The 19,932-nt window shown below is 36.4% G+C and overlaps 1 protein-coding gene across 1 annotated transcript in view; it reads right to left on the reverse strand.

The window, feature by feature from the left end:
- Positions 1-15,267: 15,267 nt before the first annotated feature.
- The window catches only part of LOC306860340 (plexin-A2-like), a gene marked incomplete at both ends in the record, with an annotated part of 174,331 nt that continues 169,666 nt past the window's right edge, over positions 15,268-19,932 (reverse strand). Inside the window, one exon of the mRNA XM_079401989.1 lies at positions 15,268-15,363. Within this exon, the coding sequence (XP_079258115.1) occupies positions 15,268-15,363 (96 nt within the window). The remainder of the gene's footprint in view (positions 15,364-19,932) is intronic.

Genomic DNA, 19,932 nt, shown 5'->3' on the forward strand with positions numbered 1-19,932 from the left:
GAAGAAATCACGTTTCAACTGAATCTTTGTCGTGTCAAATATTAAGAGATTTGGACATTGCCAGATTTGATTTTTACTTTAGTCACTGTCACTATGGTTACAGGTTAAATAGAATCCTGGCTTTTATGATGTCTTGTGTTTGGGACGAACTTTGGACGAACTGTCTTTTTATGAAGGTAAATCTCTATAAAAATACATGAATACAGCAACAATTATCGACTTGTTCAAATTAATACCGCAAAAAGATATTTCTGAAAATAATCTCTTTTACATGTTTTTTTTTTGTTTCTTTTCATCTTCATGTCACTACCATTTATGGTAAGAGTGGCAAGAAAGACAGCAATTAGCTTAGCTGATTTTGAATTTACAAAATGTGTAGAATATGGAAACATTAAAAACTGTATTAACTTGCGTTAAAGTGCAGCATGAATCTTATACGTGCAAAATGTCAGTATTTCTGAACACGTTCTTCGCTGTTTCTTTGCTCACATGATTCTTTCCATCATGTCATGGTTTGAGTCGTCACTATGGCAAACTTGCTTAAAATGCCATATGACAACATTAAAAGGTAGCCTAACTTAAATCTCAAAGTTTTATATGAATACATCAAAAAACAAAAACAAACAAACAAACAAACAAAAAACTATTAGCTTATGTTAAAATCCAGCATGTACCCTACATTTCGGAAAATCACCATATTTCTGAAACTTAATCTTTGTTTCTTTCTTTGCATGTCTCTTTCCATCTACATGCCTCTTTTTGATCTGCCATGATGGTAAACATAAAGTTAATGTGACAGCAATAAAAGGCAAGTAAAATCTGAATGTCTTGTATTTGAATACATCAACAAACTGTATTAACTTGTGTTTAAATGCCGCATGAATCTTATAATATAAAAACATAACTGAACATATTTCTGAACATGTTATTCTCTTTTCTTTTCTTCACTCTTTCTTTCTGTATGCCATGGTTTGAGCTGTCACAATTGTGAATATGTTAAGAAAGGTCATGTGTCAACATGAAAAGACCTGTATAAACTGCAACATGAATCTTTTTCTTATTCTTTCTTTGCATGACTCTTTCCAACTACATGCAAAGTTTGAGCCGTCACAATGGCAAACATGGTAATACATCAAAAAACTGTTGTTAAAGTGCAGCATGAATTTTTAATTCTGGATAATCACTGTATTTCTGAACATATTTTGTACCTTGCACAGGTCATGGAATTTCTGGAATATCATGGAATTTTAAAAGGTCTGTTCCAGATATTGAAAGTCAGGGAATTTTATATATTTTTTGTCCAAGTCATGGAATATCAGGGATTTTTGTTTGTCAACTCCATTCAGTACTTGTGCGCAGGGCAACCATTGGGCTAGGCGGGGCCCGAGCAATGAGGGGGCCCGTGATTGGCTGTGGAGTAGATTAACTGGTCATTGATAGCGCCGATCGCCAAAGCCCCACCACGCCCCCCACTTATTAGCGGTATTATTTAGTGGAGCTTTTCCATCAATTTCATTCAGGTTTGAATTTGTCTAACCAATCAAATGCATTTATTTTATATTTTGATTTTGAATGATCTGTGTATCTATCAGGTGACCGCTGCGTCCACACTCACCTCTCTTCACTTCGTTCTGGCGTAATCTGGAAATGGTCATGCGAAGAACAATATAATGTCAACTGTTCTAAAAAAAAAGCTATCATGTCATATGGTTTGAGTCGTCACATACTGGAATACAGTGGTGGATAATTTAATAAAGATCATGTGACAACATAAAAAAATGTGTTAACTTCTGTAAAACGGCAACATATTATTACGGAAATGTACTGTATTTCTGGAAATGTTCTTTTTCTTTTCTTTTATTTATTTTTTGGTTAGCCCATACAGTTACTATAGTTCTTTATTTATTCATAAATCTCTTTTTTGTGTTCCATGGAAAAAATATGAGGGTGAGCAAATAATGACGGACTTAGGGGCCAAGCACTGATGAATTATCTAGAATTATCTAGTTTTAGGGGTGTGCAGTGTTTTAATTAGCAACTGACCCGCTGAGATTCATAGGTAGCAAACATCTGTATATGTTAATATTCATGCCAGCAGGACACTCTTGGTATGCATATGCCCAACTATGTCTAAAGTCAAAGCCAACGTGTGTAACAACGAGACTAAATTTGGTTAACAAGCTCTCAAATGAATGCAACAGCTAGATGTGTCCATCAACAATATATATTAACATGAACTATATATGAGAATAAGCATTAATGGACACACAAGCACATGATCTTACCACATTCAAAGCCTCCATCACTGCCTCTACTGCTCAACCCAGATGGTGTGGGAGCATGAGGGGCCACTGAGGGCCATTGAAGTGCTCTGCATTTGTTTACCACACTCTTCTTGCTGCTGTCAGGGAAAAAAAATGAGACACTCATAACAGAACGTCAGAACACTTGAGCCTAGTGAGTCATCTAGTTCAGTGATACTGGATGAATTACAAGTTTAATGAGACAGGGTGAACATTGGAGGAATGTAGAACCAAGAAAAACTTCTCTGCTTTATTGTGACGCTCAACATTTCTGACAGAAAACAAGTGTATGCTATGTCGACATTCTGAATAGTGACTCACAAAGTAGCATGATGCCAAGACTAGTGCTTGTAAGAGCCCTATGAAGTCGTTTTTATTTTTTCTCAAATTCCCTGTTTTAATTTTTCCCATTTGCCATAATTTTAAAGGGTTATTTAGATAAAAAAAATCTAAAATGGTGTCTAATCAGTTGAATTCATAAAACTTTAATAATGTAATAATTTATTAAATTGTTAACACTTATAGCCATATGAAATATATATATATATATATATATATATATATATATATATATATTTGGTAGATTTCCATCTTTTTGATTTATGATAATTGGTGTTAATCAAATTCATGCAACTTTAGCAATGCAATTAATTGTTAGAACTTAAACAATTCCTTTCATTTTTGGCAAAGTGCTGCAGAGGTTTACTGTTTAATTAAAACATGGTTGAAAATTTGTGTGATATTCCTTAAAAACAAAAAAGGTATTATTGTTATTGTTATTATTATTACTACTACTTTGGGAAATACATTCTACTGTATGATCTATTCTACAGATAGTGTAAGTTTTTTCTTTATTATTATTTTTGCTATTACATTTGGTGGCGATAGTGGCACGGAAATTACAGTTCCCCTCAACTTACACTGAAGCTTATTCCTTAAACCTGCAAATTTGCCATAGAGAGAGAAAGAGATAGAAAGAGAGGAAAGTGACAGATAGATCAGGTGAACAGGCCATCACTCTATAAATAACTCTACTTTGACGCGTGGAGGGTGATTTCACCCTGACGTTTTTTTCTCCCCCACCAATTTTCCTTTAAATCAGTCTTTAGACATGCCACTCTTCCTGCACACCTCTCTCCTCCAATAACACACAGCCGTGCTGCCCTCTATCTCTTCCTCTGTCATTCAGAACCTCACCTCTGATTTCACAAAGTCTGATTATTGTGCTCTTTTCTTCCATCCTCTTCTTCTCTCTCGTGTGACATCCCTTTTCAAGTTATTATTAGTTATCATTAGTTCATTAATCCCTGATTGCCCTCCCGTTCTCATCTGTATTAGCCACACTGCTCATTCTGCTTTTGTCTCTCCAGCCTTCACACGATCAGATCTCACATCCCCTAATGATTTCCTCCCACTCTCTCTCTCTGACAGGTACCCTGTGTGGACAGCTCTTTGAGGCTTTAGTTCTGTAACTAGCCTCGTGGGATACGGTGGCTAGCCGCTGTCGGAGTAGCCAGGATTAGGCCGTCTGCTAGAGGCCTGCGGCTGACAGCGGTGCCCATCTCTTCACCCTTGGCATTGCTGGAGGACCGCCATAGAGGTGAAATGTAGATAAAACCAAATTATTGATCAAAGCTTCTGTATTTTGTTATGGTTACATTACAGTTACTTTGATATAAATATAATTTTTAATGCATATTCTATGCCACTGCTTCTCTGGTGGTCTGTAAAGTCCTCCAAATGGTCTGTACATTGATTTAAAAAAAGGTAAATGATCATTAGAGTTAATATAATCAACAAAAAGAACCTTTTGAGTTAACATTAACATTTTTTTATATTAATATTATTTACATCACCAAAGCAATCGTAATACACTAATTAGCGTTTTCACGTTTTTGTCTTATATTTATATCTTATTTTATTTCAGCTTTATTTAAAAAACCAACAAACAAACAAACAAACAAATAGTTTGAAGTTAACAATACCGGTTTGGCATGAAAGTGATGTAAATGATGACAGAATTGGGTGATATATATGTCTCTTTATTTTAAAATACTAAAAGTAAAGTATTTTCTGTTGTATCACTTTAATAACTGATGTTGCATCAGTGTACATACAGTGGGGGAAATTATTTTTTGATCCCCTGCTGATTTTGTACGTTTGCCCACTGACAAAGAAATGATCAGTCTATAATTTTAATGGTAGGTTTATTTGAACAGTGAAAGACAGAATAACAACAAAAAAATCCAGAAAAACACATTTCAAAAAAGTTATAAATTGATTTGCATTTTAATTAATAAAATAAGTATTTGACCCCTTCGCAAAACATGACTTAGTACTTGGTGGCAAAACACTTGTTGGCAATCACAGAGGTCAGACGTTTCTTGTAGTTGGCCACCAGGTTTGCACACATCTCAGGAGGGATTTTGTCCCTCTTTGCAGATCCCCTCCAAGTCATTAAGGTTTCTAGGTTGACGTTTGACAACTCGAACCTTCAGCTCCCTCCACAGATTTTCTATGGGATTAAGGTCTGGAGACTGGCTAGGCCACTCCAGGACCTTAATGTGTTTCTTCTTGAGCCACTATTTGTTGCCTTGGCCGTGTGTTATGGGTCATTGTCATGCTGGAAGACCCATTTTCAATGCCCTGGCTCTGACGGTAGATGCCCTGTCCATCGTCCCTTTGATGCGGTGCAGTTGTCCTGTCCCCTTAGCAGAAAAACACCCCCAAAGCATAGGCTATATTCTTTACTAGTAACCATAGCGACAGTGACCAAAGTAAAATCGAAGATGGCGACGTCGATAAAACTGAAAGTCTTATCACTTTCTGACAAGACAAGAGTCCAATTGAGCCGCGAGTTCTTCCGTCAAATCTTCATTAACGACAGCAGCTTTTTAAATTTAATGTTACACTGTCAGATATGCAAAAGAAATCTCTCCTATCTCTTGCTCTGGCTACTGTGTATAGACCGCCAGGGCCATATACAGATTTCCTAAAAGAATTTGCAGATTTCCTCTCTGACCTATTGATTAATGTTGACAAAGTGCTAATTGTCGGAGATTTTAACATTCATGTTGATAATACAAATGATGCGATAGGACTTGCGTTTACCTGACCTAATAAACTCTTTTGGAGTCAAGCAAAACGTCACCGGACCCACTCATCGTTTTAATCATACGCTAGATTTAATTGTATCACATGGAATTGATCTTACTGATATAGATATCGTACCTCAAAGTGATGATGTTACTGACCATTTCCTTGTATCGTGCATGCTGCGTATTACTGATATTAACTATATCGTCCAGGCAGAACTATTGTTCCAGCCACTAAAGACAGATTCACAAATAACCTGCCTGATTTATCTCAACTGCTCTGTGTACCCATCACTGAATTCAATAATTAAATGCCTTTAACTGAAAACTGAGTGTTTAATCTTGTCATTTTACATTATTGACATACTTTTTTCCTATTTTGATATTGTGCAGTTGCTTTGACACAATTTGTATTGAAAGCGCTATATAAATAAAGGTGAATTGACTTGACTTGACAGGCTCTATAGACAGGCTCTAAAAGCTGCCAGGACCGAGCATATCCGCAAACTCATAGATAATAACCAAAACTCATAGATACTAACCAAAACAATCCAAGGTTTTTATTTAGCACAGTGGCTAGATAACCAAATAACCAGAGGCCGCTCGATTTAAATATTCCCTCACATTTTAATAGTAATGACTTTATGAATTTCTTCACTGATAAAATAGATAACATCAGAAAACAATAATAAATGTAGATTCTACAGCGTCTAGCACTTCAGCTTCATTCATCGCACCCAAAGAAAAACTGCAGTGCTTTACAACTATAGGACAAGAAGAGCTAAATAAACTTATTACTGCATCTAAAACAACATGTCTATTAGATCCTGTACCCATTAAATTACTGAAAGAGTTGTTACCTGTAGCAGAAGAACCGCCTCTCAATATTATTAATTCATCATTATCTTTAGGTCACGTCCTAAAACCATTCAAGCTGGTGGTTATTAAGCCTTTTATTAAAGGGGTCATATGCAATGCTAAAAAGAACATTATTTTGTGTATTTGGTGTAATGCAATGTGTTTATGCGGTTTAAGGTTAAAAAAACACATTATTGTCCACATACAAGCTCATCGTTCTGAGAAGCAAGGTTTACGCTGATTGGCCAGCTATCCAGTGCGTTGTGATTGGCCAAATACTTCAAGCGTGTGACGGAAATGTTACGCCCTTTACCATAATGTGATGCCGTGTCCCGGCACGACGACACAAAAACCCATTACAAATGACTCGAGGCATTTGTTGCATCCAGTTGGGACATAATTACTGATTATAATGACTTATACTGTCTTTTTACACGTTGCATTGCATCGCACCGCGTAAACATAACACCAAGTTTGCATTTGTGATCGGAGAACAACAAGCACTACTCTACACTGCTCAGCAAATTCTTTAAATAAGCAAACGTGCTTACAGACTGTGAGTCAGAAGCGCCAGACTGTCCTTGCAAAGTTGGAATTGCCCCACTTTATAGAAACAGCCTTTGAGCACAGCTGGTATTGTAGGCTACTCTCCTCCCAGGTTCAGGAAGCAGTCCTCCGTATAATGCACTGCACACATCTGAGTATTTGGGTTGAACTGTTCTGGAACAGTGTTGTAAATACAACTTAACCACAGATTTCTAGCTGCGTCCACTTTTGGAAGGCCAAACAAGGTACTTTCACTTTCACAATGAAACACGCAGCGTCTCCACGACATGGCGGCAGCAACAATACTACAGCGAGAATAATAGTTCCGCCTTCTTTCTTTGCGTATACATTTGGGCGGTCTCCCCACATCGTGATGTAGACATGTGGGGGCTTGTTTGAATGAGTCGTTTTAGGAGGGCGTGGTCGAGTCTTAACTTTTATAAAGAATATCTCTTTGGTTTTGAGACTTTAGACTTTGCAACTTCAGGGAACTCATCTATGCACGAACATCTTGTAACACTCCAAAGAGAAAGGAAAACTTGAAATCGCATCATACGACCCCTTTAAGAAACCACAACTAGATCCTAGTGAACTGGCAAATTACAGACCCATTTCAAATCTTCTGGTTATGTCTAAAATTTAAAAATAAAGTTGTGTCTGCTCAATTGTGCTCCTTCTTGTAAAAAAAAAATTATATCTATGAAGAATTTCAGTCAGGTTTCAGGCCTCACCATAACACAGAGACTGCACTGGTTAAGATTACAAATGACTTGCTTCTTGCGTCACACCAAGGCTGCATCTCACTGCTAGTTTTACTTGATCTTAGTGCTGCGTTCAACACAGTGATCATGGCATACTCACAGATCGATTACAAAACTATATGGGTATTCAAGGGCAGGCTTTAAGATGGTTTAGATCCTACTTGTCCGATCACTACAACTTTGTTTATTTAAATGGAGAGTCATCTCAATTATCACCAGTAAAGTATGGAGTGCCACAAGGATCTGTCCTAAGTCCTCTGCTATTTTCAATATACATGTTGCCCCTTCGTAATATTAAAAGAAAATACGGAATTAGTTTCCATTGTTATGCTGATGATACTCAACTATTTATGTCAACAAGACCAGATGAAACTTCTAAATTATCTAAGCTAACAGAGTATGTTAAGAATGTAAAAGATTGGATGACCAATAATTTTCTGGATTTTTTTGTTGTTATTCTGTCTCTCCCTGTTCAAATAAACCTACCATTAAAATTATAGACTGATAATTTCTTTGTCAGTGGGCAAACGTACGAAATCAGCAGGAGATCAAATATTTTTTTTCCTCACTACAAGTGTTAGCTTCAACTTGCCTATAGTAATTTCACTCTTGCCTAAGTGTTAATCAACTAGCTGTGACTAAACCGTCAACTTCACAGTTTCTTTTATCAGCATGAAAAACAACTGTTATTCAAATTGTATTTAAATCATATACAGAAGGCATGCAAAGAACACTATCTTTACAATCACCGAAGCTGTCAATCACTTCTGTTCAGTTCATAAGCATTGAGTTCTGTACTCTTGTGAAAAACACTCTTGTGGAGAATCAAAAGCACAAAATGTTTGAAATGCTTGCAGCGGTACTATCAGATGGTAGGCCTGGTTCTGTTGACCAAAAGAACAAAAAAATAAAACAGTAGGATTTTGGATTACTGCAGAAAATAAGATCTGTGACCAACAAATGTTTATGTTTCTGTCACGCTTTGTTCAAGATAGTCATAACAAATTAACATAATGTTTATGAATTTTGAAGCCAAACTGGTGTTTAACTGCTCGGGTAGCTGGTCTCCCAGACTGACCTGCTGAAAAATGCCTAAATCCTTCTGTAACCATCAAAGCAGACCAACCTAACTAGCTTGGCCAGACTAGCTGGATAAATATTATGTATGCACTGAGTGAAATATATAAACTGCATGGCCATGCACAAAAAAGTCCTGTAGGCAAGAGTTTGGTAATTTTAGTGAATGAAAGTACACACTGTGCTAAGTTGGTATAGTTAGCATATAAAAACTCATGTAGTGTGAATTAGTCCTTCTGATTAGACATATATTTGTGTATATGTTTTATAATAAATCAAGATTAGACAATAAAAACACTGCTGGTCAAAAATCCATTATTTAAATGTACATTAGTCTGCTATAGAATAGCCATTTCAAATTGACATCATTGCCAATTAAGCTTAAACAAGCACCTCTTTTAACGAACATTCTTAACTTGGTATTGAAAGCTTCTCACATTCCCACATAAAAACACATCGACAAGCCATCAGCATTCACGGTGAAGCATCATGGCTAATGAAGTTGCACTAAAACCTACTCCACTGCCTTGGGCAGCACCTCAATGGTGATCAGAGGTCTCGGCAGAGCACGCGCTAAAATATTTATGACCAGCTATTACACACAGCCTCTTTCATTATTGATGGCTGTGGTTGATGGCGGCCCTTTGAGCCACTTGGACTGTGCGGGACCTCTATCTATTTGACCAGCTAATTAGCGACAGGCCTCACCATGCTAGCTAATATTGACTAGATGCATAAGCCTCAATGACAGATGGATGGTGGTTGAAAAACTAAATCGACCAGCAGCTCTTTTCTCACAGGTCGTTTAGCTAGCTGCTGCAGCTGTTGTGGCGATCACTCTTGCATCCCTGCAGGTAATAAGAAACAGAGCCAAACCACACATCCCCATGTTCTTCAGCAACCCCAGTGAAATCCCTGCTGAAAAACACTGCATAGCTGCTAATCAGCATATGTCATGTTGTGGTTGCTAGTTTTCTAGCATGGACTGCTGCTATGCTGGGGTCCCTACCAGGCTTCTTAAAGAGACAGTTCACCCAATTCTGTCATCATTTACAACACTTTGATTAGAAAAAATAGAAATGTTTCCTTGGCAATAACTGAAATAAGTTTAAGTTGAACTAAAATGACTAAAACTGAAGTAAAATTAATTGAAGCTGTATAGAATTATTAAAAAGAACTAAAAAGGACGAAAGCACTTAAAAAAACTGAAATAAGTTCACGTTGAAGGACTGAAATGACTAAAACTGAAACGGAAATACAAATTAAAGCTATATAGAAATAGTAATAATAATAAATTATAAAGATGACGAAAGCACATAACTAAATTATAAAAAAAATGAACTAAAATTAAAATAAAAATAAAAATAGAACATAAATAAAAGCTAAAATGTGAATAAATACTGGATTCGTATGTAAATAATGCTAAAATAATACTGTTCCAAATACACAATTATCTTTCTTCAGTTGAACACAATCTTCAGTTGCAATTTTCCATACAATGACAGATCCAAAATTTGGTACAAAATACCATAAATATGGTGTTGGTTAATTATTATTTTTTTTTGTTTTATTTGTGTAATTGCTTTGGTGATGTAAATAATATTAACATAATTTTATTTGAATAGGAGTATGTTGTAGCACACATGTCTTTGTTGCTGAGCCACAGTTCCACACTTGCTTTTTGTAATTTTTGGAGCTTCAACATCCTGGTTGAGCTAAACCAGTACTAATGCTGGTCTTGTCAGTACTCTGAGAGCACACATACATTTCCCAGACATGTATTTGATGTTTTCATCTGACTGAATTTTGAATGTTTACTCAACCACAGTATGCCACTAAATCACTACCTGTCAGATGTTACTACAACATTCAGCTGTTAATGATGCATCTTATGGGACAGGGTCACCTTAGTGGTCAACAGCGTTGAACAACGTTTTAAACAACAGTGTTTAAAAACAGTGAATCAAGGTTGCAGTAAATAAAGTTACAAAACACATTGCCTTAGGCTGTATTTGGTGGTCTTCTTGCCTGAACCAGACATCTGTATTGATTAAAAACCGGCACATCCACCTCAGCCCCTCTGGGGGCATTTTACACAGTCATCCAATCAGAAACCACCGGCCCATTACCATTGTAATGTAATTTGTCTGAGTGTGGTGTGAGAGAAATGTCCAGCTAGGGATAATGGCCACGTGAGAAGACAAACTGCAGCGCTGGGCTGTTTAAGCTCCATTGGTTACCTTGTTATGCAGTGAGTCTGAGTGTGAGTGTTCATTGATGGCAGGGTTTAAATTGCATCCCTAGATTAACCCCAACTAAGTGGGATGAATGTGTGGCCATTTTTCCCTTCGGGCTGACAGAAGTCATTCGGTTTTTCGAGTAATGACAGGGCAGTTTATACCACAGGGATATATCTGAATGAGTCGAGCAGTTTTTTTAACCAGTAAATTTTATTTATATATAACAACAGTACAAAGTGAATCCTTGGCTTGCAAAATAGGTGTGCTTCATATTTACAATAGGTACACAGTAATATAATATAACAAAACAAAAGCAATTAAAAAAACAAGACCGACTTTTTTTCTTTTTAAATACTTTAACTCTCTTACAATTTTCACAACACTTAAAAAACAACAAGAATAGACAACCATAAGTGTTATTATTATCATCATCATCATCGAGGTCATTATTATTTCTATGTACTATGTTACAGAACTCCAGTGTCTACAAAGAGAGATTAGTTTATAATTTTGCGTGATGGAAGGATATTCACCTCTGAGGTGATCAAACCGACTACAAAAGTCTTTCTCGCTCTCGTTTTTGTTTCCTACGATCAGTAATATGAAGAGAATATGAACATTTCACTTGTTCGTAGCATGCTATTCCATCACAGAGCAAAACATGAGCTAAAAACAATAAAAGTGCACAAAATTGATTCCAAGACAGTCGATTCGTGCCAAATATATAAAATTAGCAGCAGTTGTGACCGCCACAGATGACTGCTGATATTTCAGAAAGCTGCCCAGTGCTGTCAAATTTTATTCTGCTCTGCAGAATAGCGCAATAAAAATTATAATTAACTTTTCTCTTTTTTTCGAGGGATCAAATGTCTTCTAATAAACATTAATAAGTGTTGAGCTACTGAAATCTCTCTCAACAAAGTGCAATTTCCTGTGCCACATCATTTCAAACAAAATGTTAAGACCAGAATACATTTTGTTCTTTGAATTTCTTTTTTTTTTTTTTTGCAGAAGCAAGAGAGTAGTCTCTCCTCGACTAATGTGGCAGCAAACAAGATTCACATTAAAACAGAGCTGCATTCTGGGAAAAGCTCAAGTGCAGCGGGGTCAATGGAAGGTCTCTTGCCCTTATAGAGCTGGGATGAGCTCTGATGAATGGAAAACGGGGAAGACTATGGATAACCAAAAGTAGGAAGCTTTTTCATGTACCCTAATGTCACTAACATGCGACATGGCTTGTAAATTCACATATGTTGACTATACAGTGTGTGTTTGTTAGAGGAATGTGTGGTTGTTCAGGAAGAGTAGAATTACTATAGGTCGTCCTATAATAGTTCATCCCCCCAAAAAAATCTGTCGTATTTTAATGACTTACTTTCTTCCAGTGAACACAACAGGAGAACATCTAAACATTCTTAAATCACTATATAGCATAATTTACTTAAGCAAAATTAAGATAAGTCCTGTTTTCTGAGAAATTAATTTAAACTCGAGTTTTTGCTTATAATATTTGCCAATGAAGTAAAACAAATAAACTTTTTCTTTTTAAAAATATAAAGCATGCTTTGATATTTATACTGAACTTTTTTTTGTAGTGATAGTTCCATTATAAAACTTTCAACTTTTAAAAAGGACACAAAAGTGCCATAAGACGTTCATATACGACTAACAAAGCAATGCAATAATTTTGTGTGAGAAATTGACGTTATTTACCTTAAACCTTTCCTAGATTTTTTCATGTAATAGCTCTGAATCATTGTTTTGATTCAGGGCTGTGTTTTCCAAAAGCATCATAAGCCTAAATTGATTGTAGCTCCATTGGTTTCAATGGATGTATACTGTACTTAAGCTTACGATGCTTTTGGGAAACGCAGTTTTCAAATAATTTGTTGATTTAGTTCCCAAAACCAGTCTAAACGATTTATTCACAAATTGTGGTTGATTACTTTCCCACATCTATTATATGACTTTAGAAGATAAACCTCTGTGTAGCTGTATAGCACATATGGACCACTTTATGATGCTCTTTTCCATCCTTTGTGAGGAATGAAAGTATCATTTGCTATTCATTGCAATTGTATGTGAAAGATCGACCAAAATATCTTTTAAAATTTCTACTTTTGTGTTTCATGAAAGAAAGCAAGTCAAACAAGGTTTAAATGAGGACGAGTAAACGCTGACAGAATTTTCTGGGTGAACTATTCTTTTAACAGATTAATTCATTGTCTTTCATGCAACTCTTCATTTGTAATCTCCTTCACTGGATTCTATTTTTGATGTGTTTTTTTATCTCCTGATCACACTGTGCACACGACTAGTTGAGATCAAAGGCGAGCTTCAAAGCAGCAGGAGGAATCTGAAGCTAAAGGGGTCTGTCTCTCTCTCCATCTCATTCCTATGCTTCTCAAACACTCCAGCAGACACCACCCAGCACCCGTCTGGGCGAGGGTATGCTTCTTTCACCCTTCTCCATCATCACGTTAGCTCTCTTTATCTGATTAGTCTCAAACACAGCTAACAAAGACAGGGCGAAAACAACAGATTGAATGTTCTAAGGCCACAGGGGGAAAACACAACAAGCGCCATTTGAGCAATTTCAGTCCGTTTCTTCACATCAGATACTGCATTTTTACCGTATGAACTGAGCTGAGAAGTTAAGTCTCTCCCAGATACCTCTGTGAACCTAAGATGACTCTGACCTGAATGACCTTGTCTATTTTGGTTTAGATGATCTTCAAGAACAGTTCTACCTGCCATCATGCATTATAAATGAAAGCTATGCTGTCTTTTGTTCATGCGTTCTGTTGACATACTTCATGTCAGGCGGGGGAATAAAAGAGATTGGAAAGAACCCACTCAAGCTATCAAGATCCCAGACACCTAAAGTATTTTACAAATACTTTATATTTACAAATACCGTTCCAAGCTCATGGTCTTTTCGTACCTGAATTTGCGAGTGAACCTTCTAAACCAGAGATTTTTTACAGTATACAGGGTCCGTTCCCTTAATAAAGCATCAACCGACAAGTGATCTTTTGGCACTTAATCCCGACGGGCACGTACAGAAAGGAAGTGACATGGTATATTACATCATCGGCATTCCTCTGAGTCATCCACAACTCACATGACCTCTTGGCACTTGAACATAGGAGTAAATGGGAAACGAGACTATTTTTTTTCTTTATATGAGGTACTGTATAATGCATGCAGACTACACACACATCGGACCATACATAATAATTAATACTCTCTGGTAAGATGATCTCAAGCGAGTCCATTTGTTTGAAAGGGAAGGTGGGGTTTCTCCACGCGTGATTTGAGCTGAAGGTGCTACTCATCGCCGTTATGTATCTGAATCGCAGCAGCGCTATAACGGAGAGGGATTTTCAGTTCTTTAGGACGTCGTGCCGTGGAGATCAGCTCAACTGACTCCTGTTTTAGAAAAGCAACAAAAATGCGAAGACAAAATAGTGTAACGTTTGTACATTCACATACGCTTACATGTAGAAAACAGGACATATGCACATAGAGAGACCGTAGAGCAGAGTTCATCCAGTTTGATACTGGCTTCTGGTCAATCCAAGAGAATTAGGGACATGCTGGTTGAACTTTGGCCCCCTTTTTGTTGGAGTTTCATTATTTCCCAAACAATGTCGATGCCTTGTGGTCTCTCAGGCCAGTTGAACTCAAAAGTTTAAGTATGTACTTGCGTGTCGACATGCATGTGTGTTGGTAGCAGCCACTGCTTTCCAAGGAAAGAAAGAGACTTGAACTTTTGCCACACCGACGAGGAATTATACTAGCTGACTCAACGAAACAAACTCAAACAGCACTCATGTATAAAAATAAAATTTGGAAGTAAAAGCCATCAACTGGACGGTAATGGCGAGGCAGTAGATGTCCGTTTCCTTCAGTCAAATCCTCCTGAAATGGTTTTAGCAAGCACATTTTTGAGGAAGTATCGGTGTCTTGCATTCATCACGTAAATCAGTGCTAGGCACATTGAACCAGATGAACTGAAGAAAAAAACAAACAAACAAACCAGGTAAACTAAAAATGTTCCAGGAAGCTGCTTGTCCCACAGTTTTTTCCTTAAAAAAAAAGAAAGACAACTAAAAACAGAACTCCATAGTTTCCACTCCTGATCCCGTCCTCAAGATGAAAGCCTTGTGACTTGCTTTCATCAAATAGTTGTCCATTGGTCTTAAAGGTGACCTCTTCACAAAATTGTAGAAAAAAAAGCACAAGCTATTGTTGGTGTCGAGTCTCTAGCCAGTGTTTCTCTCTTTTGTGTGGAGAGGCTTTGGATGATGGTTTGACTGATTGAAGGTCTTTTGTCCTTCTTTCCAGCTATTTGTTTCTCTTATTTGTTTCTATTATGTTTCTCTCAGCTCTCCAGTGACATGGCGGCGATGAGCTGCTCCACTTTGTAGGCCAGTCGCTGTTTCTTTGCCGTTTCGTCCTGTTCTAGTGCAGCAGTGATCTAGGAAAAGAACACAGGAAGGCGTTAATCACTGTACGGCTTTACGACAGATCTCAGGTGAGGGGGCAGATTTTGTATGCTCTGAAGAACATATTATAACATAGTGAAGGATGGAAAAATCTAAAATTTTATAAAGCATTTAATATGATCCCAGGACAGAAGGGGAGCAGGGTCACAAAATTTAATGCAGCATTTAATGAAATGACTTGATAGAAAAAGGGAAATATATATATATATATATATATATATATAAATAGAACATTAAAATGTATTTTAAAATTGAACTTATTTAAAGGTATCTTAAGGATGCTTAGATGTAATAGAAGAATGTTTGAAATTGACTTAAAAAATATAATAAATCAAATAAATATAAAGTAATACAATGTTTAGATTTTTCTAGAACAGAATTGGGTTCAATGTGAACAAAGCTGATGTTTCAACTAAAACTTAAAACTGTTTCAGGCATCCATTAAACACCAGACACGTTCTTCAGACGGCATACTCCATATCTAATTATCACCGACCAGTTACTGCTCACTGTGATAGCAGACTTGGACTAATTTTCATTCTCTGAGAGAAAAATTGCTAGAGACTTAATTTCATGAATATTTCTTTAAAAAGGAAAGTATAACTTGAGTCTGACCCAAACTGCGGAGTGCCATCTCTCATTTCCATCTGTGTGTGTTTTTCTGAAAACAGAGTAGTCAAAAATGTCGAGTCATGGGATCGACCCCTCTCTGTGCTCATGTCATAATCTCTGACTGCGGTGAACACGGCAGGAAGTGGCACCGTGGCTTCTGTCTGCCATTCATTTGCACATCAAACAGTGAAATAATGGGAAACTAGATCAATACGGTCACATCTAGCAAGCCAAGATGGGGCTTCATTAATGATAGCTTTCAAAGCCTAAAATGGTGGACGTGAGAGCACTGGAGGGTGGGTGTATGTGGAAATCTCCTCTTGTAACTGCGAAAGAATGATTGATTGTAAACAAAGACAATCTGGTTCACTGCTCTAAAACTCACAGCGATCTAATACTTCCAACTTTATAAATACTATATTGCTCAACTGACAGCTGCTTCTGCAATGGAACAAACAAGATGTTTTGCAGAATGTTCACTTTACACTTATGATCACATACATCAAAAGCATAAAAAAATTACCGCACAAGGACTGTAATGTAGTATCATTTTAGTATTATATTGATATACTATTGTAGTTTTTATTAATAATTTGAATTTTATTTTAGCTTTTATTTTATAATTTCAAATTTCATTTTAATTTTAGTTTAATTTTGTTTGTTTCCTTTCTTTATTTTTGCTCTTTGTAAGACTCATTTATTTTTATTTCAGTTTTTGTTAAGGTTTAGTTTTTCTTTCCAGTTAGTAATTTTATTAATTCAACTTTAAAATATCTAAAAGTTCAATTAGTTTTAAGTTGTAATAGTTTACTTAACGATAACAAAAAAAAAGTGCATAAAATACCATTGAAGACCAGACCAAAATCTTACTTGTAATTTGTTGTAATATAAATAAAATGATCATAAATTATATTTAGTAATGTGTAGTTGAGCTCGTTTGGATGCTATCTATGCATATTTACAGTAAAATAATAATAAAAAATGAATAAAAATAAAATGATAAATAATAATAATAATAATAAAATAAAAAAATAAACAAAAACAAAAAAACTTTATAATGTCCTTTGACTCCCGTACTAAGGAAACCCCAGTGAATCGTGGCTATTTCCACCACATGTTCTTGTGTGTATCAGAACTGATTGTGTTACTCCTAGTTTGAACAAACAGAAGTGCGAGAACATTCTGCAAAATATCTTTTGTGTTTCACAGATTCATATATTCATCCAGGTTTGTAATGACATGAGTGAAATGACATTACTTACATTTCACTGCTGGTTATACTCTGTATAATTGTGTATGTAACGAATAAAAAAATCTTGAATCTTGAACATGAGCGTGATTTATTTATGTATGTATTTATTTATTTATTTTTAGGTGAACTGGCCCTTTAAATGCCTTGCGCAAAGGCACATCTCATGAATCATAAACAAATCTGCTACCTTTTGGGTAAACCTTAGGATCTTCAATACTATATTGCCCCAGACAAAATCCAAACCAAGTTAGGCCCACCCTTGCTCAGCGTCAAGTTTCATCCCACCGACAGTAAGGAATTACATTAGTGTCACTTCACCATCAAACTGAGACGCATTCATGCATAAAAGTCAAATTTGGAAGCCATCAACTGGATCATGAGGCACTAGATGTCTTTTTCATCTTCTACCAGCATCCCAGTATTCCCAGTACGCCTGCCATCGGAGCCAAGTGGGCCCACACCTGCTGGGCTCGTCTTGGCAGCTGCAGCTACACTCCTCAGGTCAACACTCCTGCAGCCGCTGCGAGCTTGCGTTCCAGGTTCACAGCATGAGCATGTATTAGACGAGGAGCGCGTGCACTGAATTTTTCATGCATTTCAGCACAGCTGCAGGAGCACTCTCCACATCATTGTGTCTGATTCAGTCGCCTTCATTTTAAGAAGAGCGCATATTCTCTCTCTCTCCCTCTCTCTCATCAGGTTATTATTTATTATAATCATTTTCAGTTGTCCTATTGGCATTGTATAATGAATCTGAATTACTGCATGCAGGTACGGAGTGTCTCACCACACACATTTGGCTGGGTGAACAAAAGAATGTTCTCCTCTTAGCATTGCGCTTGCTTATTCTTTTTTTTTGGAGTTCAGTAGGGAAAATAAACACAAGCAGGTGGCTTGATGGTCTACACAAGCGCTTCCAAACATTGTTTGTCTCCCACACAGCTCAATTCACTGACAGCAAACCAGACATTCTTTCCTTTTCTTTTAATTTTAACTACTATTATATTGGTTACAGAAAACAGTATTTCTGCCTGTGTTTATCAGAAAAGTCAGAGGAAACTTAAAATACAAGACAACTTGAATTGCAGATTAGTAATAATATTTACATTAATGTCTATGTAACATGTCTGTGTCTTCCCTTGTGACCTAGTTTTCCCCGTGCTGTCTAATTAGTCATTGAGTTCACCTGTCGGTCCTCATGATCTGCCCTTTATAAGTTCCTGCATTTGAGTTTTAGTTTGTCGGTTATTATTTCATGTTCTCGTGTTTGTGCTGTTGGTTTACTGAGACTCCTTGTATTTCTTCCTGGATTGTATATTAAAAAGACTGTTTAATTGTTCCTGCTCCTCGTCGTGCTCCTAGTCCAGCTCAGCGTGTAACAGTCTACAAGAAATACTATAAAATATAATCAACTCAAATATATATATATATATATATATATATATATATATAAAGTACCGTATAATAGTATAAAATGGTACTATATATACACATACATATATACAGTATATACACAGACACACACAATTTTAATTAAAATTAAATATATTTTATAATATTTAATGTGTAAACTTTAAATATTTTTACTATATTTAAACATTAAATATTTTAATTATAACCTGTTTTATCTAATATTTATATTTCCTATTCATTTATTTATATAAGTAGCTGTATATTCAAACTTTTGCACTATTATAGTGTCATCCACACAAATGATATTAACTTTATAATCATTTTATATTATGTATGTGTGTGTGGTGTGTGTATATAGACTTTAAATTTAATAAATAATAATTATTTAAACATTTATCTGTATATAAGCAACATAATGTAAAATCAGCCACTAGGAACATTAGGAACAAATACAAAGGAACCAAACTATACACTTGATGTCCACCCATAATGTCAGACAAGGTTTTTTGTACAGTTGTAATTTAGTTCTCCATGACCATTTTCATTGTGAACATTAGAGTATATCAGTCAAGTAGATCAGACTCTACACAAATTGCTTAACCCAAAATTCACATATTATATTTTCTGTCCTTAAAGCAAAAATAAATATTTTGACACCTCTAAAACTGGTTAAAATTATTTAAATGTAAATTTAATGATTTAATCTACAAAGCCCAAGTACCCTCTGGAATCTGAAGTACCCCTGGTATAAACATACTCCTGCATTTGTAATCACTGCTCTATTTGTAGAAAGAAAGACCCTGTGTACAAAAGAATGAAAAGGACACACAAAAAAGAGAGACTGAGAGTATGCGGGAATGTGAGGACAAGAGAAAACAGACCAGCAACCAAAGAAACGATATTTACATGAGAGCGAGAGGAGAGGCTGCAGGCGGAGCTGTGTCTCCGGGCTCTCGGCGCTGTCCTAAATGCTATGTAAAGTAAAGGTCAGACTAATGGGTCCCCTGAGTGGAGCTGCCATTACGGTTGGAACATCTCCATCGTGGGCCCTTCTCTAGCGCTCTTTGTGTCGGAGTGGCTGTCAGTGATCTAGCTGTGTGTAATCTTCCTCATCAGAAGCCTATTCATTCTCGCTCTGTCTGTCCCCACACTGTGCATAAGTGTGTGTGTGACTCTGAAGCTTGCTGCCGCTGGCTTTAGAGACTGGTTAAAGATGACATCATCCTGTGAAACTCTATTTCATGAGTACCTCTTGTTTCAAAGT

The sequence above is a fragment of the Barbus barbus genome, assembly GCF_936440315.1.
Source record: "Barbus barbus genome assembly, chromosome: 41".
Lineage (NCBI taxonomy): Eukaryota > Metazoa > Chordata > Actinopteri > Cypriniformes > Cyprinidae > Barbus > Barbus barbus.